At 42.2% G+C, this 21,767-nt stretch overlaps 1 protein-coding gene across 1 annotated transcript; it reads right to left on the minus strand.

The window, feature by feature from the left end:
• Nucleotides 1-785: 785 nt before the first annotated feature.
• On the minus strand, nt 786-21,290 carry creb3l2 (cAMP responsive element binding protein 3-like 2). The gene is made up of 12 exons (XM_083528549.1): nt 20,911-21,290; nt 8,581-8,812; nt 7,249-7,442; nt 6,666-6,747; nt 6,253-6,446; nt 5,379-5,525; nt 5,170-5,228; nt 4,621-4,689; nt 3,280-3,379; nt 2,610-2,733; nt 2,075-2,321; nt 786-1,981 (listed from the first exon to the last, which is right to left on the minus strand). The coding sequence occupies exons 1-12, from the start codon at nt 21,007-21,009 to the stop codon at nt 1,909-1,911; spliced, it is 1,620 nt and encodes a 539-aa protein (XP_083384675.1). The 5' UTR covers nt 21,010-21,290; the 3' UTR covers nt 786-1,908.
• Between the last annotated feature and the right edge of the window lie 477 nt (nt 21,291-21,767).

Here is a 21,767-nt window from a genome sequence, read left to right on the forward strand (position 1 = left end):
AACCATAGTGAAAGGACATTCGGTGTAGTGAGGATGGTTCCCTTTAGAGTCTGGTTCCTCTCTTGGTTTTCTCCTCATACCATCTCAGGGAGTTTATGGTTTCTGTGGCTCCAGTGAAAGGAGACTTTTTAAATTGTGTTTAATGGGTTTCTAGCTTTTTATTATATTGATGGTTTCTGTAGCCATGGCGTCGTAATGATGGTATTAAGAGCTGGATTGCTTCAGGTAGGACACCACTGAAGGCGTAGGGGTGAAACGTATGGCCTAATACTGTGAAATCGATCAAGCAACTTTACAGAGATGTAAAAAATTAGCAAGAGATCCCTGAGATGGTATGAGGAAGAAACCTTGAGAGAAACCAGACTTTATACTGAATAGTTAATTACAAAGGTCTAAAAATAGGATTCACGGTCTTATGTTTGGTTTAATGTTATATTATAATGGGAAATACAAAGCCAATTTGAAGATAAAGATAATTAAATTAAAGATTAATAAAAATAAAAAAATTAAAGATATTTTCACTTGGCTCAGGTTTGGTTGAAATCAGCGTGACGCATAACCTGTTAGCTAGAAATTCGGTAGAACTTCATTCTGAAGAGTCCAAATACCGTACAAATTCTTTTCTCGTTTCTTTCGATTTGCATAATATTCAAACAAGCGACAAGCCTGAACTCGAGCGCTCATTAGTAACAATAGATTTATTCATTGACGTAGACTCAAAGCACTTTTTTAAAATCTAAACATGAATGCAACACAGATGCAAATAAATGACACCGACTCAAGAATGCTTTTCTAAGGAAAATATTTACTTCATATAAAGGGAAAAAAGAAGACAGGATCTCCAAGCTGGAACTGTAATAGAAAACAAACAAATCGTAGATGGCGTCCAAAATCGAAAATTTTTTTACGAATAAAAAAATAGTTTAAGAAATAAAACCACGTGGCAGCATATTAGAAAAAAAGATTTTTACAGAAAAATATAATAAATACATTGAATCTTTGGAGATACAGTGCAGGTGAGATTCTGGGCGTCGCAGCGTCGGGTGCTCTCAGGACACGTTCGAAACCCAAAATAGCTTAAAGCAGTGCAGGCTGTGATGGCGGAGGACAAACATAGCACGTCTTTTCGAAAGGCAGAAAATCGTTAGAAAAATATTTAGATTATGTATATAGAATCGCTTTCTAACATCTCGCTCGTCCAATCCTCTGCGACAAGCAAATGATCATTTTTCCTCTTTAAAAAAAATTCAAATAAAAAAATGATTGGACACATGACGAGACACGGACTGGTGTCCTGATGGACCATATGTTTAAATAGATATGTGGAGAATGTGGAAAAAATTTCTTTAAAGTTTAAATGGGTAGAGTTATTATAAGATTTTGAATGTACACCAAGCTCCGCCCCTAAAAATATAATAGTACAACAATCGTCACTATCGAGGACAGTCAAGGTCATCATTCAGCTGGTGATCCATTCCAGGTTACAGCTCATGACACGTCAACGTGAAAAATTCACATGAAAGCGGGGGGCGTGGCTATATAATGAGTGACAGGAGACCAATCCAAAATACATACAGGTGGATTAACTCTAATATTTAAATGTCTGACCTTTTTTCATGTCTTTCCTGATTCACAATCAAACTCATCAGTACATACGTACATCATACAGAAGAGGAAAATATAAAGAGGAAAAAAAAATCAAACGTAGTATCAAAATGTAATATAATATATAATGATGGAATGATATGATATTCCTTTTTTTGAATCTTTTTTTTTCATAAAAAAAAAAAAAAAAAAGAAAACAGTATGAAAAACAACACTTAAAAGACGAGTCTATAAATACAGCAAAAAGGGGGCGTGTCTCCTCCGAGAGAAAAAAAAAAGGAGCTCGAGGAGGTCCAGCCGTCCTCACGCCGGCTCATTCATGGTTCTCTCCAACTCGATGACTTTTGGGCTTTCGTTCGATCGGGTCTCCACCAACCTGGAGAAAGGGGAAACGAACAAACGGGAGAAATTAGTGAACGGACGGCGGCTCCAAAACACAGTTTGTCTGTGGTGCGGAGTTTGACGTTACCTGTGCGTGTGCAGGTCGATGAGAAGGGCTTTTTGCGTGCTGGTGGTACCGTTGTTTTGAGCGAAAGGTGGGCTGGGTTCTGGAGTCGAAGGCGTGGCCTGTGTGAGTCGCCGCTGCTGCTCCAGGCGCCACATGGCCATGTCGTTAGTCAGGGTGTCCCACTCTGGATATTGTCCTCCCAGGCCGGACAGACGGAGCTCGTCTCCTACACCGTGCTCCTCAACGGTCAGCAGGTTTCTTGATTTCACTGGTGGACAGTTACATTTTAGATTACATCTGGCAGACATTCTTAAGGGCCTTGCTCAGGGGCCCAGAAGTAGCAGCTTAGTGTGGGTTGGGATTTGAACTCGGATCAAAAGTCCGATGCCTTAATCACTTAGCTACCACTTCCCAAGTTTCAGACTTCACTTACTCCTGAGTGTGTGTAGATTTACATGGGGAAAAAAAAGTCGAAAGAACTAGCCGTCTATACTGCGTGACCTTTTATGGGTTTTTGTGGGCGTCGCTTAATGCAAATGAGCAGTGGTAGTACTACCTGTAGTAGTGTACGACTCCAGCACGCTCAGCTCTCTGGACAGATCAGTCTTGGCGACGGCGGCGCAGGGGGTTAGGCCTTCGTAGAAGCTACCCAGGAACACGGCGAAACACAGGACCAGGGCCTGGATGACGGCAGCACAGGCATAGAGTCAGAATCAATTTCTTTATCTGATATAAAATAAAAAAAACGTGTAACGAAAGCTAAATAAATAGTTGATTGTTGGAACTATCGGCTATCAGCAAATATCCATAACGATAGTTTTTCCTGGTTGCACCTGAGGAGGTTCGCTGTCATTCACGAGAGCGGCCTCTAGAGGTGATTCACTTATTAATTTATTTCGAGTGTTACTTTTTGTTTCGGTTGGAACACGCCTTAATATTTTTTCCCTTAATGATATTTTCCTTCCTATTCATTACGTAAAGTGTCACATACGAACGAGCTGTCACCGCAGCAACGACAACATGCTAAGCCAGGCTCATTGGTATAAACCTGTGATCGGAGTTCATGGCAGAGCTGACCAATCCGATTCAAGGACTTAACAGCGCTGTGGTGTCATGATATGAACTCGTTTTCACAGTCATTGTAGCACAGTTTTCATAGGTGTCCTTCAATCTTTTCATTCACTTTACAAACACACACACATGAGTAACCTGCTTGCTGTGCTCACCATGAGGCATGTGGAGGTCTGAGTGCTGGCCATTTTGCATGAGCGAGGGACTTTTCCTGTCACTAAGGCCTGCAGGGAATGCAGCTGCTGCAGTAAAGACCTACGACCAAGACAAAAAAAACTATCACATTTAAACATTTAGCAAGAATTACAAAGAAATGAACAGTCTAGAATTGTTAGGGTACGTTTATAATAACAGAGACTCCCACACACTCAAATTAGTCTTGTACCTTTAAGAAAGTTCTCCTAATATTAACTCATTATGTGTATAAAAGACACCAGTCACAAAATCGACCTCTTCCATTTAAATCCCTCCACCACCATGGGCGGGACCAAAAAGCTGTTAAAGGACGTCAGAGATTGTAGACCTTCACAAGGCTGGAATGCGCTACAAGACCATCAGCAAGAAGGTTGGTGAAAAAGAGACCACTGTTGGAGCGATAATTCAAAAATAGAAGCTACAAGGGTAGTCAATTGCCCTCGCTCTGGAGCTCCATGCAGAATCTCACCTCATGGGGTGAGGATGATTCTGAGAAAGGTGAGGAATCAACCCAGAATTACACAGGAGGATCTTGATAATCTTAAGGACGCTGGGACCATAGTCCCCAAGAAATCCATTGGTAACACACGAGGTCCTTCTGCTCAAGAATGCACATGAACAGACCCATCTGAAGTTTGCCAGTGAACACCTGAATGATTCAGAGAAGACTTGGGAGAATGTGATGTGGTCAAATGAGACCAAAATTGAGCTCTTTGGCATCAACTCGACTCGCCGTGTTTGGAGGCTGAGAAATGCCGACCCCAAGAACATCATCCACATTGTCAAACATGGTGGAGGAAACATTCGGCTTTGGGGCTGTTTCTCTGCTAAGGGTACAGGAAGACTTCACCACATAAATGCATTGTAGAATCTTGGATGGGAACCTTCTGGCCTCAGCCAGAACACTGAAGATGGGTGGTGAACGGATCTTCCAGCATGACAATAACCAAAAACGTACGGCTAAGGCAACAATCTGATGGTCTTGTAGCCCATTCCAGCCTTGTGAAGGTCTACAATCTCGTCCCTGACGTCCTTTGACAGCTCTTTGGTCTTTCCCATGGAGGTGGAGGGGTTTAAATGGAAGAGGTCGATTCTGTGACTTCCGTGACTGCATGCGGAACATAATTAAAATCAGAGTTCCCTCAGGAACGTATTAAGTGGCGGACCGCAAGTTTGTTTAGCTCGATTTTTATTTCATTTTATTTAATCAATTAAATTTGTGGCAATTTGATCAAAATAATAAAAAACTGTATTGCATTTATTGTATTTTATGTTCAAGGGGTGAACAGAGTTTTCCGTACTTGTTGGTACTTTCGAGGTTCTCCACTTTCCTGCGCAGCTCGCTGTTCTCGTTGGAACACGTCTCCACCCTGTGGGAAGAAAACGCAACTGCAGCATTACAAAAACAATCGAACAAAGGTTTTCATGACGCAATATAAAAAATTCTACTAAACACACACACAAAAGGATCTGACTGGAGCCTGTGTGGGAGTTAAGTTAACTGTGGGTGTGTTGAGTTTTTGCATGTGTGTGCGTGCAGTGTGTGTTTGTGTTTATTTAGTGAGCTGTATAATGAGTTGTGGGTGTGGGTGTAAATTTCTTGGGGGGGTGTGTAGTGTAAGTAAGTTGTTGTGGCATTTTTGGTGTGTTTTTTGTGTGTATATTATTGAGCTTTGTGCGTGTGTATTTTAAGCTGTGTGTGTGTGTATAGTAAGTACATGTAGTGAGCTGTGGTTGTGGTGTGTGTTTATTAAATTGTATGTGTGTGTAGTGAGTGTGTGTGTAGTAAGTGTATGTATAGTGTGTGTAGTGAGTGCGTGTATAGTGAGTGTGTTTGTGTGTTTGTGTACTTTTTCTCCAGGGCATCCATGTATTCTTTTTTCTTCCTGCGACTTTCCTGAGCAGAAATCTGAGGAACAGAAAAGGTGCCACTGCATCAGAATCACGTTCAGCAGAGTCACTCTACTGTTAACCAATGAGCTCTCACACACACACACACACACACACACACACACACACACACACACACACACACACACACACACACACACACACAGACCTTATTCTTGATTTTCCTGCGGATCTTTTTCAGGGCTTTCTCCTCAGATTTGGACAGAGGCAGCTTGGTGGGAACGGGGTATCCCTCCGCGATCAGAGTACGTCTCTCCTCTTCCGTCAACAGGAGCGGCCCTGAGCCCTGCAACTTCTGAAGGAGAGCGAAAGACATGGAAAATGGGAGAGACAGAAAGAAAGAGAAGGGAAAAGGACATTTAAAAGTTGCCTCTTCCAAAAATATGAGACCATTCGTTAAGAAACAGGCGGAATGAATTGTGTGTTCTTGTGCAAATTCTACAGAAAAGTATAACCGCTTCATAAAAAAGCTTAAAACTGTTTTAGCAGATATTTCCTCAGAATGTCCAGCTTTTCCGGAAAAGTCCGTATCGTAAATGTACGTGTTTCTGCACTCAAACTCGATTTCTTCTCCCCTTGTCAGCCGTTGTGGAATAAACAGCTATTAAATAGCTATTAAATCCACACAAATATAATTTGAGCTTGTGCAGTTTGCTACAGATGTCGTACATGAGCTCCGACTAGTGCGCTTTCTGACGGTCCAATCAAAGACGTTATCTTATTAATGCTAGATGGCCCCGGATTAGTCAACTAGAAATCTGATTGGTTAAGGCGCCAAGAATTATACTCGGTGACGCTGCTCCATGAAGCGTTTCGAAATGAAATGTATATAAAATATACGTCAACATTTTCGTTTTAATTATTTTTATTAGATATTTTAATAACAGGTTACTGATTCTGATAATTCTGGATAGTTTCTGATTAATGGTTACAGAAATGGCCGCATCACACTGGCTTAATACTAATGTGTGTGTGTGTGTGTGTGTGTGTGTGTGTTTGTGTGTGTGTTCCGTCACACTCACATGAGGAGCAGTAAGCAGGGGCGAGTTGGACAGCGAATTTGTGATTGAGGCAGTCGGACGCTGCGCCACCTTGAGGACAGCTGGGTTGTGTGTGGGGCTGGCAGGGGTGCAGGGGTGCACGGGGCTCTGACTGCCCTCTGTGTCACTGCCATGAGAGCTGGGAGGGGTCGGGGGCATCTGCAAAGCCTCAAGCTCTACACACACACACACACACACACACACACACACACACACATGCGCGCTCTTCAAAAACACAACACTGTACTGATCTATAATAAAACAGTGCACTATCATCACTGGAGAGTAGGCGTGATTCCTGTTAGAGATATATTCTGTGTTTAGTTTATGCTCTCAACAAATATTGGCGTTGCAACCGGATTATTGACCGTCGTCCTACTGGCTGCAACTTTTACCTTTAGGGCAAAGATTCAGGAACTGATCCACTTCATGAGGCTCCAGTTTGATCTGTGGACCGAAGCTCTGGTCCTCCTTTACCTGCCCAGATCACACAGAGAAAACATGGGGAAATTTACCTTATGCCCAGGTTATGGGGCAAAACACTCAAAGATAACTTTTTTTTCTTTACCAATATTGTGTATTACTAATGTCATTAACATTTACAGCATGATGGCAGATGTCCTTGAGGGTCGAGGGTTAAGGGACTTGCTCAAGTGGCAGCTTCTTGTTGGGGCGGGGATTAAAACTCACACCTTAAGCACTGTGACCATCTTGGAAACACTCCTGACTTGGGAAATGGTAGATTAGTCATAAGTGGTCATAAGTTCAAATCCCAGCACCATCAAGGGGTAAGGTTAAGTAGGGCACTGCTGAGTCATGGAGCAAGGCCCATAACCTTCAACGGCTCAGGAATGTTAAGGAATGTAGAGGTGGCAGCTTAGTGGTTTGGGTCTGATGGTTGCAAGTTAAAAATCCCAGCCACAACAAAGTACCACTCCTGCGCCCTACTTTAAATTAAACAGACGGTAGCAGGCAAACCTGTGTGCTGAGCGTTTTTGTGGCATTTGAGAGGGAAGCGCTGCTCGCGGGTTCCACCGTGAGCGTGAGAGTCACTGTAGGCAGCAGGGTAGGAGAATCGCACAGCAAAGTCTCCATTTTCAACTTCTCGTCCTCCTCCATCTCCTCCTGCTGCTGCTCCTGCTCCATGGGCCAGTCCTCGACATCTGACTCTCCTGGACATCATCATCATTATCATCATTATCATCATCATCATCATCACACCACAGCATAAAACACCCACAAGATAGCACACATCATCCCCCCTAGGGTAGCAAAGGGGCGGAAATTTTTTTCGGTAAACTTCCAAAATCTTTCGAAGGGAATTTCATCTGGGGAATGTTGGAAACTTACCAGGAATTTGTAGAAATTTGTGGGAAGTAATTGTAAATTTGTGGAAATTTACAATTCACCATATTCATGTGACATACATACATTTTTGACAATTTAATTGTTAGTTAAATTTAGTTGCACAATAGCTTATACACGGCAGAAGGAAGTTTTAAAGATAAATAATTGTAATATTTATGTAATTTACGTGAATACTCACCAAGGAGGAAATGTTTTGTGGGCAGGATTGAAGAAATTATGTGTATTGATGTTACAGAGGAATGCAGAGTGCATGTAGGGGGCGTGGCCTCAATAACATTGCAGGAAGTGTGCTGTGTGCATGTGATTGATGGAAGTGCAGGTAGAAATTCTACTGAAATTGCATTAAATCTGGTTGTTTTCACCAAAATTATCCTGCAAGATTTTTTTTTCAACTACATTTAAGTTCCCTGTTATAAGCAAACCTGCGATTTTTTTGTAAATTCCCATGAATTCTCATCAATTCTTATGAAAAGTTTCCAGTCTTGAAAATTCCTGAAATTCTACGATCCTAATCACATCACACCGCATGGCAAGTCACATCAAATTACAACACCATACAACACAGTTACTGTTAAAGTGGATTTATGAAGCTAGAAATGTAATGGAAGGGCAAGGGATCGTTTCGAATTGGGGAAACAGACGAAGGTTAGGACAAACCTTCCTCCAACTTGATTAGCTGCCCAATCACAATAGCTGGTCTACACATTCTACCAATTTGTGGCTCGAGTTCAGGAAAAAACATAATTCCAAGTACCGACTGCCAATTTCTGAGGGAAATCTAATGTGTATACATAAATGAGTTAACAGTATATGGCTGAATATGCAGACTGGTGTTCTGAGGTAACTTGTAGATGCAGCAACAGGCTACACTGTAATGTAAAAGGGGTTCAGGAGGCCAATATCAGAGCGTTTTTTTTTTTCCATTTCCCCCCTAACACTCACCGGGCACACTGGAGGCTTTCTCTGTGGTCAGATGCATGAGGGGCGACTGAGGACGCGAATCTCCGCTCAGTGAGTAACTGTGCTCGGTCTGGATGTGAGGAGGTGGAGGAGAGGCTGGGCTCAGGTCCTCCTCCATGTCAATCAATTCGCTCCTCCCGGACAGGAAGGGGTCGCTCAGCAGCTGGCCCAGCAGCGCCTCCTGAGACAGGTCATCCAGGAGCTCGGTAAAGTGCTGCAAGGAGCAGAAGATTAGAAACGATGCAAGGATGGACCGCGGGATCATTTTGCAAACAGGAACAAATTAACTGAAGATTGACAATGTTAGATTAGGCTTTAAAAAGGTTTCTTTTTTCGTATATCCCAGCGATGTTAGGACTGATACAGCCCCCTCCCCGAAGCACAGAGGGTTAAGGGCCTTGTTAAAGGGCCCAAGAGTGGCAGTTTGGCAATACCAGGGATTAAACCCCTGACCTTCCAATAAGTGACCCAAAGCCTCAACCACTGAGTTACCACCCCCTCTTGATTTATTTTGTCGTATCGTCATCGTAATATCGAAAAATTGTTTTAGGTAAAACATCTCAGGTATTTATTATTTTTTTTGCCACATGTCCTGGTTTGATTTACAGAAATCTTTCTCAGTTGTTAAAAGAAATTAGCAATTCAAATGGATATAGTCACAAGTTCAATCCATTTTTAAAACGATTCAAACGCATCTAAATGAGCTGAAGATCATAATCAGTTCTCTGAAGGTTCGTCTTTTTTCTCGAAATTTTTCTCTTTTACGGAATTTGGAAAGAAAAGAAATCAGAGAAGCCGCAGTATGTTTCCTGCTAAAAATGTTTGAAAAACTTGTCTTTTGCAGGAAACTATATTACTGCTTAAAGCACTAAAAGCTGATGATTATACATGGTTGGTGTTGCGACTTCATAATAAATCTTACACCATAATTGCCACTTTGGTTCTCCAAGAGCTCAGAAAACACATCTGCATACCTGCAGGGGTCTCCCACCCCAGTTAACTGCCCCGGGTTTGGCGCTTATTAAAATTGCACCCTGTGTAAGTGGTTAAATGACTCTCAGCAGGATCCATCAGATGTCCTGCATACCGGAGTCAAAGCAACGGCGCAACCTGGTGTCTAGGCAAGTCGGCATTCACTGCGCCAAGCAGAAGCTATCTAATCTCACGTTTAACAATCTTGAGATATCTGCTGAAGGGCAGAGATTCTTTCTCATCCCCCTCTCTCCCTCGCTGTTGTCTCATCCTGCAGAAACATTCGCCTCGCTTGAACAAGTCAGGACAAGCTGAAGCTCTATCATAACCCAGCTGAGATTTGCAGCTGCATGCCTCAGGACTCGCCTGATTCAAGGACATTTTTTCGACGTTCCACCCACTGAGCACAGTCTTTTGCCAGTTGTCCCCGGTAGACCTTCGGGGCCGAGTCGCCCCGCCTCAGCTCGATTACAAAAATGAAAGGCTCAGCAGATTTCTGTTGCTGTCATTGTACGGGCGAACTGTGAAAAAAAAAATGGGTGGAATTCCTCAGCTGGGACGTGCTCGCGTTCAACTGGTTTGTTAACCGTGAACAAGACTTTGTTGTAGGTCCTGAAACTCTGGAATGTTCTATAATATGGGCTAATTGTTTACAGCGAATCATCATTGTGATACAACCCACAAAGACTTTTGCCAAAATTTTTACAATTAAATCTTTCATTTGTACGCGAAACAACTGGGTGGGAGGCGCTTCACTCTTGTCCCCCCTGTCAATCACAGTGAAACTAGCCAATCATTGGTGTCTTGGATGCAGAAGGGGGCTGATAGCACTTTTATCAGTGTGCAATACCCCACCTCAGCTGCTTCCTAAGATATATGATAAATAAATATAAGTCCTAAGTAGGGAATTAATCAAGAGAAAAGTTCTACACTGCATACAACGCTTAACATCTGTTCGCATTAACAACATATTTCCCAGGGCTCCAGAAGAGGGTTTGTATTTCCCACGATTGAAAGTTTGTCAACAAACAAGGTAAGGCTGACAAAATGTCAGAGATTGTGCTGAGCAACAAACTAGGACATCATTGTATATATTAAAGTACTTCCTGAGGTAAAAAACGAGTGAAATACGAACCATTTGAGCGTACAATGACTTCAAGGAATCCGTTCGGAATTCCTACAGGAACTCTGAGTTCAGGGAGTGGCGCAAAGTCAAAACGGCGTAAACACAACACAGAAATGTATAAACAGCTAAGTTATACTGTGTGTATACACATATATTAGCTTAGTTAAATCTAAAACGGTTGCTCAGATCAGGTTTTTCCCAACTAGTAGCCTGGGGAGGCGGATCCAAAAGGTCGATAGTTGAAAACTAGCCACACCAAGCTACCACTTCAGGGCACCTGAGCAAGGCCCTGAACCCCATAACTGCATATGAATGACACCATTCCAATTTCGAATTCAGAAAAAAATCTTCACAGTATGTATACAATTCTGTCCCATTTGTCACTATACACATCTACGCTGCATACACGAGTGTCACATCCCTGACCGTCCTCCGGCGATCCGAAAACAAATTCTCCAGTCAGCAATTCGCATCGTTCAACAGAAAGCTTTCAATCTCGTTCAGTCCAAATTTTACTGCTGAGCCATACTTCAGGAGAAATATTCGTGTTTAGCAAAACAAAAAGCACGGGTGAACGGTTTGTGGGCTGCCAGATGTCCATTAGTGGATCTTTGTATTTAATAATAAAAAAAGAGACCAGGATTTTTCCATGTTATTTATCCTGGCCAAGGATTTGAGACGAGTCACAGCTGAGGGTGATGTATAAATTCGCTCCTGTAAGTCTGGGGGTGGTGTGGTGTGGGGGTAATGGCCCAGTCATGGATGTGTGTTTGAGGAGGACGGATTGGGGGGTTGTGGTACAGTAAACAATTAGCAGATTGATTGCCGGAGCTCAGGCCATGAGTCAAACAAAAGAGCCTTTTTACCAGCACGGACCTGCGAAGTACTGTAGCTTGAGTGACGCAACACTCCCGGTGCTCACACAGCAGTGTCGCTGGGTTCACTGGAAAATTAAGTTTGAAAGACAAAGCGTCTTGTGTACAAATCAGGTTGGGACAAATATTTCGAAGACATCTTACAAACCGAGGGGAATAAAGAGAACAGGAACGATGAGGAAAACCGAGGAAGTGGCGCAGACTTGTGTAGTGAGCTGTAAAAGGTGGCAAGAATTCAGACATGTGGCTTTAATTACAAGCTGACGACTCAGAGAGAGAGAGAGAGAGAGAGAGAGAGAGAGAGAGAGAGAGAGAGAGAGAGAGAGAGAGAGAGAGAGAGAGAGAAAAAAAGAGAGAGTAGACTGAGAAAAGATGTTTTTGTGTGTGTGTTCAAACCTCACACACACACACACACACACACACACACACACACACACACACACACACACACACACACACACACACGTGTGAGCTCAAGGCTGTTCCAGTCAGAAATGCCCTGGCGTGCTTTTTCCAGCTTTATTATGACTCACACAGCAGACCTTATAAAAGCAGTTCTGTCTGCTCTCACACACACACACACACACACAGAGATATGAACGAAATCTCCAGCACACGTTCGGAAAATATTTGCTCATGCTCTATCTATTAGCTTTCACAACCGTATCATGCTATCCTGCGTCTAATTTTATATCTTCTAGTATTAGCAATATATTTCCCAGGACTCCAGGAAAGGTCTGTGGGTCCTACGAGTAAAAATTTTGCAGAAAAACGTGACGTCTCGATTCGCAAAAAATCGAGGCGCAAAAAAACGCCTGCTGTTTTGCTAAAAAACTAGCAACAAATCAATACATCACTATATAAAGTATTTCCTGAGGTAACGCGAAATGAAATGTAAACCATTTTAGCATACAGTGACTTCCTACAGGAGCTCGGGGTGGTATTGTCGAACCAGAGTTCAGCAAGTGCTGTCAAATCAAAATGGCCTCTCATAGCGTGAGGAGTAAACACAACAGCGAAACGTCTAGCTTTGCGCAAGTCATAGCATGCATATACACAGAAATTAGCTTGTAGCTTGGGGAGGTGGTAGCTTATTGGTTAAGGGTCTTCAGATACAAAGGTTGTGAGTTCAAATTCCAGCCACACAAAGCTACCACTCCTGACCTTTACATCCACTGGCACACATGAACACCGTGATCGTGCCAATCCTGAAGACATTAACACAATGAAAATAGTGTATTTCTAAAAATACCAGTATACAGAGTTATAATTAAATCTCCCTGCCTTGGTCCACAAACCCTCACGATTAACTATCACTATGGTATTGCTTGTGAAGGAGATGTATCACCACACGGAAGAACATGTGGTGCAACAATTATGGTGTGTTATCATAAAAGTGCTAGCAGTGTGTGGAAAGACCCCCGTAGACAGGAAGCTCTAAACAGGATGTGATCGATTTCCTTTTTTACGACGTGCCAAATTAAATAGCAACGCTGATTAAAAATATCATTTTGAGGGCAGGAGGTCTGTGGGTTCCTGAGAGGTGTCGGCTAATCGCAGTGAGAGAAGGTTCTATTGTTTCTGGTGTAGTGGAAAAGATTGCACAAACGTTCGGAAACCAAAATCATCTGGAAAGGCCATACTTAGTTTGTGTTAGTGGCAGAACTCAGAGGCTAGCTCATCATTTGTGTAAATGGAGGCCGGAGTTAGCGGAGCGGGGGGAGGAACGTGCTAACTGGGTTGATGCAAGAGCAGAAAAACAGATGGAAATTAGATACTCCGCCACAATGACGCATGCACGCTCCGAGGGGGGCCGAAGGTCATACCTTATGTGTAGAGATTGTACCTTGGTCTTTTAAGCGTTCTCTGGACCGTTGGAGCGATGTGGTCCAACACGTGTCTGTTCAATTCAGATTTCAGCAACGCATGAGCTAAAACCCTGTCCCTGTTGCATCATCCCAATATTCTGGCACAGTTTTGAGAAAGGAAAACCTTTCATTTTTCCATTAAATTCCATGGAATGAAACTTAGTTTTATTTAGAACCAGGCCTTGCACAAGCATGAATTAGGGTTGGCGAGTGCCAAGTCGCGTCGACTGCTAGCAAGCCAAGTTTCAAAGGTTGTAGTTTGGGGTACTGTCCATTTACAAGTCAAAGTCAGATTTAGATTTCCTTTCCGAGCTATTTCTTGATGACCATTTCTGTTTTCGTGCACATTCTGTGTTCAAATAAAAAAACATTATGATTTGTTTGGGGGGGGGGGGGGGGGGGTTAAAGGTTGGGGGTCCATAAGAACAAGTTTACTTCAGACAACAGCTGATGATTAAAATCGATATTAGAAGAAAATCAAAGGTCAGCTGGTGCTTATCTTCGTGTAGTCACTGTGAAGTCATGCGCAATCGAGCTGTACGGCTGTATCAATGTCCAAAAGGACAGTCAAAGAGCATGGTCGATGAGAGGACAGTATCTTGAGAACATCGCTGCAGTTTCTCTATGATATCATTTCTCCTCTGGCCTACAAGGCTGGGCAATCTGATGCCGTTCCGGAAGCAAAGTCTAGCAAAGTAAGCAGCTTCGTGAGCCGGCATGTTTCCATATAAACATGTTTTGAGTGTAGTGTAGTGTAATGTGATCTCTGACCGAAACATGGTTGTTTGAGTCTTTCAGGAGTTGTTGCTCTAAGATTTTCACACACAACAGTTTTTTTTATGGACTGGTGCGAAAAACAAAAAACATACAGTGGATCTGCGAGTGGTCTTGTGAGAGGGGTCAAGGAAGGATAACAAGACGGGGACAATCTAACAGGGAGGATGTAGAAAATGTCAGAAGATGCTTAGAACAGGGATCCAGGGATCTGAGGCTCACTAAACTGTACACACTGGCTGGTCAGTGTAGGCTTACAGACTAAAATCACTGTGGGGAACTACAACAAGCTTCAAAAGGAACACACCAGAAATGGAAAAATTACTCCGTTCGTCAAGGGGAATCGAGAAGACAATAAAGCCTCTCTCGACTGCTTCAGCTCCGATAATATTCTAGATATGCAATCCTAGACAGTATGTGCAAAACTCGTATGCCGTTCTTCCACAAACTGTCAAACTGAAAACACAATTGTATAAAATGTATTTGTACGCTCTAGGACTACAACTCCTCTTGAACCAAGAGACCCAACCACTGTTCCAGCGTGAAAAGCAAACACAAAGCAAGCGTCATGAAGACTTGGTGTGTTACGGTTCGAGTGGAAGAACTCCTACACAGTGCCCTGACATCCTTAACCCCACTAAACACATTTGAGTTAGAACTGGACTGAACCCCAGAGCTCCTCAGTGTCTGATCTCACTAATGCTCTTGTCGAATCTGGTGCAAAACCTTGTCCAGAAGAGTGGAGATGATTAAAACAGTGGGATAAAACATCCAAACACAGATGTATCCCCACAGAGGATTTCTGCCATGTCTAGCGATAAAAGTCCCAGACACCGTTGTAATCGGTTAGTAGTCTGGCTTGCTGCACTAATTTGGCTCTGCCTGTGAGATTTCTCCGGGCCGAAATGTGTGTCATCGTGATATCCATTGGTAAGGAATTTGCACGCTTGATTAATAGAGCGCAAGGCTTGCCAGTTTCATAACAAAACCCATGCTGTTTCTGGAGACACAGTACCTATCGAACACCTGGGTGTAAAGTACAACAGGAAGAAGACTGTCTGTGGGTTGTGTGATCTGAGAGGACCCAGGAAATAACTGTCTCCAGAAACCAAATCACTGCGTAGGGGTTTATCTAAGCAACGAAGTCTCCAAGTGCTGTGAAGAGCTTTTTAGTGTTCTCTGTAATAGGCTACTTTGCTTTCAGGAAAGTGCAAACCCACACCCTATGGATTTAGGACACCGTATATTTGGCCTTATTGCAGACCAAGAAGGCAGCCAAGGGCTAAGTACGTGTAATCAATCCCGGAAATAACACTCATACCGGAAAGTTGGCAGAACACTGGAAATTTGAAAGGAACTGTACCATTTTCCGAAAAACCAAGCGTTATATGTAAAACAACAAAGAAACAAACATGGGTTGGGTTACGAATCCGAGCTTTATAAGCGAAAGGAGGAAAAGAATATGGGGCCATGCTATAAAGAGCTCTATTGTCAGGTAAACAAGAGGAGCTTAAAGCATTCAAAACTCCCACAAGAAAAACCTTGAAATATATCCACAACTCACCTTCCCTTTACTCAGGGTATATGGAAAGAGATGGATACACAGAGCAGGCTATACTGAGAGGAAAAACAGCCTGTGTAAAGAGGCGAATAAGAGTGTGTGTGTGTGTGTGTGTAAAGGTTTGTTTTAAGGAAGGTAAAGGGCAAAGCCTGACTCGGGTTGCAGCGAGGGCTAACTCAGGCATGTGCTTAGCTTCCTGCTAAAACTCCCACAAACCAAGATACCAATCGAAAATAATTAATAGTATTAAATATCGAGTTGTTTGAAATCATTTCCCCCCAAATCATGAGGCAATTTTACACATCCTGATCTTCACATACACTTGGACGGCTGACAAAAAGGCAAGACGAATTACAGACAGTCTACGTATTGATAATGAAAACCAGCCTGAGGTTACTTAGGGTGAGGAGAATTAATTCTCAGCAATGACCTAGTTGTACCTTATGTTCTGCCAACCTGCAACCACTGAATTACTTCTTCTACTCTGAAATCCATACTTTTTTACCTCAGGACAGCCTTTTCCATACTTAGCTAGTGATGTCAAAGCAACATGGCTGCCTGTGACACCAGCAGCATGCACATCAGTACTTGTAATAAAAATTAGCTGTAAAATCAATCAACATACACATATGTTATGCTAAACCTATGCACAAACAATACAAACCACTCTACACGCCACTTATTACAATAATCTGACTAGCCTGTGTCAAAAAAGGCTAACATGGCGGCTTCTGATGCGTTATTCTGACCATATAGCTTGAATGCGGCATGAGGTTCGAAAATGGCATAATTTCTGAGGTAAATTTTATTCATTCTGTGTATTATAAGATTACGATCAACCAAAGCGACGTATTTCTAGATAAGAAATGCTTATAAGATGTGTAATAACTTATGAAATCTTATAAGAACAGAGATGAGATATTTGTGAAAATATTCAATACATTTTCACTTGCTAAGAGGATTCTTGCAGTGTAAGAGTTTTCGGAAATACCATCGCCTGTGGGAAAAGTCAGAGAAAATAAGATTGCTAATAATAAAAGCATGTTCGTAGGCCCGAGTTGGTCTGGTATTAGAAACTAACAGTGTGAACCCTGTGTACTGTTTAGTTTTAAAGGCGCCCGGTGTAAAATGTCACATTATACATGTCAGCTAGAGCAAATAGCAAGAGCATGAACGAAGAGAACAGAGAAGGAGTGTGTGTGTGTGTGAAGGAAAGGAATGAGGCTCAGTATCTCCCAGAAGCCCTGAGCTGAAGGAGAACAGATGAGGCTGTGTCCACCGACCCACAGAGAGCGAGAGAGACGGAGAGACAGACGGCTCTGTGAAAAGAGAGGTCTGGCCTCACCCAAACATGCCGAATGAATAATATGAGTGTGTCAGAGGGACATTCTATTCACCTCCTGCACACACACACACACACACAAACACACACACACAAAGAGTATATAATCTCTATATTTATAAGAACTTTAACTTTGGCACATATTCGCCTATTTCATCATGTTCCTCGTGTGTGTTTATGTGTCATAACGCTCTGACATTACTTCAATGCCACCGATGGGCAAACAATTATTTTAAAATAAATATATTAGCAATGCTAAAGACGTTTAGCCAATAATTGGAATAAAATAAATCAGTTTCTCTCGAATGGAGTCCCTACACACACAAGTGTGTATTTTTACACCGCGCAAAAGCCATGCGGTTTATCGCAAAGCTACAATTCGCTGATGTTCTCTCTCTATCATTCAACCACATTCAGGCTAAATCTGTTCAGCAGTACGGAGAAACCTCACTCCACCCCCCCCTTCTCGTTCAGCGTTTTAACATCTGCCACATCTGCGCGTGTCAGGGTGGCATTCTTTTTCGAAAACACTTCCTGCCCCGTCGTTTGGAGAAGAATCCATAGACGTGCAACACAAAAAATTATAATAATTTGGCCTCTCTTGGAGATAGTCCTCAAGCGCCAATGAAAACGGCATCTCGATATAACTAAATATCAACGATATCTCAGAAATGCGATATCAATATCGCATTGTGATGTCGCCCAGATCCGCATGCACCCATTTGAACTTCAGTTCAGGACGAATACTCGGAGAGGAAAATGCAGTCAAACCAGATGCGTATAAAAGAAAAACATGAGGAGTAGCATTTTTTTTCTCACACATGAACCATGGTATGAAGATGTAAAATAGTTTCCTGAGAGTTAGAGAGTGAAAAAATGAGCAACACGGATAGAAATCAAGATTGTGGTGGAGGTAAAATGGTTATACTGGCGACAATAGTGATGTACTGGTTATACTGTCCTGGGTGCTCGATCCAGGGTATTAAATGGGAGATGTTTTTCGAAGTCCTGCAGTGGAATAATCTCCCAGCTGACACGCTCGGAATGGCTTCAGCACTGAGTCATGGGAGAATTCGGATGCAAGGGACAGCCGGCGCCCCAACAAGACGGAACAGATTGGAGTTGATCTTGAGGCAAAACATGAGTCCTTGGTTTTATTTCAAGTGTTTACTCCCTCGTTCTTGAACCTCAAGTAAAAGTACTAATCATCTGCTAAATGTTTGCGTGTATCAGACCTTTTTAAGGAGTCTATTGATCTGTGAGAAAACCCATACTAGATACACAATCTAGAACCCCAGAACCACAAGGCTCTCCCCACATCTACTTTCTCTTTAGAGAGTTTTCGCTTTTAACCCCGCTATTACACTTTGCAGAATCTTTTGTCTGCTGAAAACCACCCGTGATCTCATTCGGCAGATTTGACCACCCCCCCTGTTTTTTTTGTAAGTGAAATCCTGTATGTTTATAGATTTTGTGGTAAAAGTTCGCAACTAGTCAGTTATGGAAACGACTGTTAGCTGCTAATAATTCTCTTTTGATGGAACTAGTTATTCGTAACCAGTACCTCATAACCGAATAACAATATTAGCAATATTTATAGAGTAGAATCAATAGAAAAACGCGACAGAATCTGTGTGACTTTGTGTCCAAGAAGTTCATTCTCATCTACCTAACGTTCATTAAACTACAACTCTTTCTTCACAGCGGTGAGGAAACGCTATGTTTTTCTGTCATTAGCTGAAACCAGAAGTAACGTTTAATATATTGAATGTCGTGAAGGAAAAGAATATACGTGGAAAAAATACTTCCCTTTAGTCCAATACTGAATATCGATGGTTGCTTTGGCATGTGTTGGGGTCGTAGCTGTAGTTAAATGAAAGTTAGGTAGATGAGGATACCATCTTGGACACAAAGTCACAGAGTACCCATATGATGTTGTGTTTCCCATTAATTATGCTCTGGGAATACTGCTAATATTGCTATTCGGACATCGGGAATTTTACACTTCTCGTTCTGGTTACGAATAACTAGTTCCGTCAACTAACCAATCATTGCCATTATAGCTAATATTTCAAAATTGATACTAAATCAATCGAAAATCTATATTTAAATACAAACAAGAATTCCACTCACAATTCTAAACTGTAAAAAGTATAGAATAAATTTTTTTTTTTAGGGGTGGGGGTGGTCAAATATGCAAAAATTAGGTGTGTTAATGAAGAAAGCTTGGCTTCCCCTCTAAGGACAAAGTAGATGCGCCGACTTGTTTAGGTTGTAGGTTACCTGAAAGTTCTGACTGCAATAAGTTTCTGAAGCCGAAAACATTTCAAAGAAAGCATAAGAAGAAGAATGATGATGTCGATATGACAACAGCTTTTAGAAAAAAAACCCAGATGTGAGCCACGTGTAGTTAGCAGGCCTCCTAAAGGGTAAAACTCCCGAATTCCCACTGGGATATGAATGGGGCTATGGATGGGAAACAAGTTGGCACTGTTGTGAGGAATTCTATGTCAACAAAACCCCCAGAAAGTAAAGAGACCCAGAGAATGAAGGAGAAACGTCTGGGCTTGAACACAACCAAACACAAAGACCTTATTCTTTCCTTCATGACCTGATACAAACCTACCTCCAAAAGTTAGTTACCTAGAGTGAAGGGCTTCATATTTCCAAATCGTTTGACTTTGAGAAGGTCTTGAAGTTCCACTACTCCTGTACTTCCATTTGTCTGGGGAAGCCATGCCCTGGAGGCTTATTTTTAGAGTGCACACAGCTGGAATCAGGATTCGAAACCTGTAATCAGTCTGTGCTGTGCAATTTATCCCAACGTTGCATTAAGGTGAGATTTATGGAGGAAAATAATAGAGCTTTAATGATCCAACCGGTCATTTAGGGACCAACACCCATTTTCACCCATGCACACAAACCCCTATAATGGGTTGAACAAAATTAGAAAGCTAATGACTTGAATTTCCGACTAAAACCATACGAATTGAAGAATAGATCCTGAGCACTAGTACTGAGATCTATGAAGATGTATTGGGGCTGTAACAAATACAAACATCTAACAATGGACTTGAGGATGAGATCTATTTCAAGTGTTTCCTATCAAGGTTTCCTCTTCAGACAATCTCAGGACTTTTTTTTTCTCGTCACCGTCGCCCCCGGATCGTTTATTAGGGGTGAACTTATAGGCGCTAATTCATACTTTAGAACCCGTTTCGTTCCGTGAAGATGCTTTAGGGACGATGTTCGGTCTTGAAAAGCGTGTAGAACATAATACACCAGGACAAAAATAGTATGTGAGTAGAAGCAGAAGAAGAAAAAAACAGTTTGGTCCAGTCTGGTTTTAATGGACAATTTCAGGAACAGGGATGGGAACGCCTAAAGAGTCAAAGCACACAAACCGAATCACTGACAAAAAACTCACTTTTTGCCCCTTTAATACTATATAAGGGGGCGTGTCTAACATCACTCAAAATCTAAACACATTCCGGCAGGAAAGCGAGACATCAAAGCGATATGACATGTCTTTGTGATAAATAATAATAATAATAATAATAATAATAATAATAATAAAATAAATAAATAATCACATGTTGCTCCTTTAAAGTAAAAAAAAAAAGGTATCAGATGAATGAGATCGGATCTCGTGCATTGTTTGAACTTCATTCCACTGGATCCAAAGGAGCCTGGAAGGCCATCAAAGGTGGTTCCTCTGGACCACAAAGATCTTTCTGGATCCTTGAGAAAACTAGCGATCAGAGCACCAAGAAAAAGACTAAGGAGGAACTTACTGTGCTGTACAGGACACTGTCATGATCTGCAGACTCAGACAACTCGCTCAGGTTCCGGTCCCAGTGTAAATACGACTCTGTGCTGTCCAGTATCTCCATGCTGAGGGTTTTGAAAGAAGAAGATCTAAGTAGATCCCTCTCTCTCTCTGTGTGTGTGTGTTTATATAGGAAATAGAAGAAGACTGGCTTCCTGTCAGTTCAAACTTGACCACACACTTCAAAGTGGATGCTGGTGGATCCAGTAAACGCCACTTTTTCCCTTGAATCCCGTTGTTTAATAACCAGATCTCGCGGATTCTCCTAAAGGATCTGCTCCTGATCATGAAACAGATCACAGCTCGAGTTTTCTCTGTTGCTTTAAGTGACCACGCCCCTTCTAGGACGCAGGAATGTTGAGGGCGGGGGAAAAAAAACACGTCTGTTTTTCGGACACTCTTGAATATTTCACAATATAATAGATTTATATTCTGTTTAAATCACTTATTTAATCTTATTTCCGTGTTCAGTGGCGTTTATCAACACCACACGATATTTTTTAAGCGCTCAACAAAGTGAACTAATAAACCCCGCCTCCTGTAATCCCCTAAATCAATCAGGTAAAGGCAATGAATACAGACAGGTGAGGCAGCCAATCAGATTGCGGAAAATACAAGCCGACGCGGTTTTGGCCCAATAAGTGATGTTGGGGGTTGGTTTGCACTAGCAAACCGAAAAAAGCCAAGAATTCTTATCGTGTAGATCCTCCTACTGTCCATCCCTCCCTCATACTGTCCATCACTCCATCATACTGTCCATCCCTCCCTCATACTCTCCATCCCTCCCTCATATTGTCCATCACTCCATCATACTGTCCATCC

Source organism: Silurus aristotelis (genome assembly GCF_946808225.1).
Source record: "Silurus aristotelis genome assembly, chromosome: 24".
Lineage (NCBI taxonomy): Eukaryota > Metazoa > Chordata > Actinopteri > Siluriformes > Siluridae > Silurus > Silurus aristotelis.

Coding starts and splice junctions, on each gene's coding strand:
- creb3l2 (XM_083528549.1), bottom strand. CDS start 21,009: ATGGAGATACTGGACAGCACAGAGTCGTATTTACACTGGGACCGGAAC. Junction 5,229..5,378: donor GCAGGAAAATCAAGAATAAG/GTCTGTGTGTGT, acceptor TCTGTTCCTCAG/ATTTCTGCTCAGGAAAGTCG. Junction 3,380..4,620: donor AACCTCGAAAGTACCAACAA/GTACGGAAAACT, acceptor TCTTGGTCGTAG/GTCTTTACTGCAGCAGCTGC.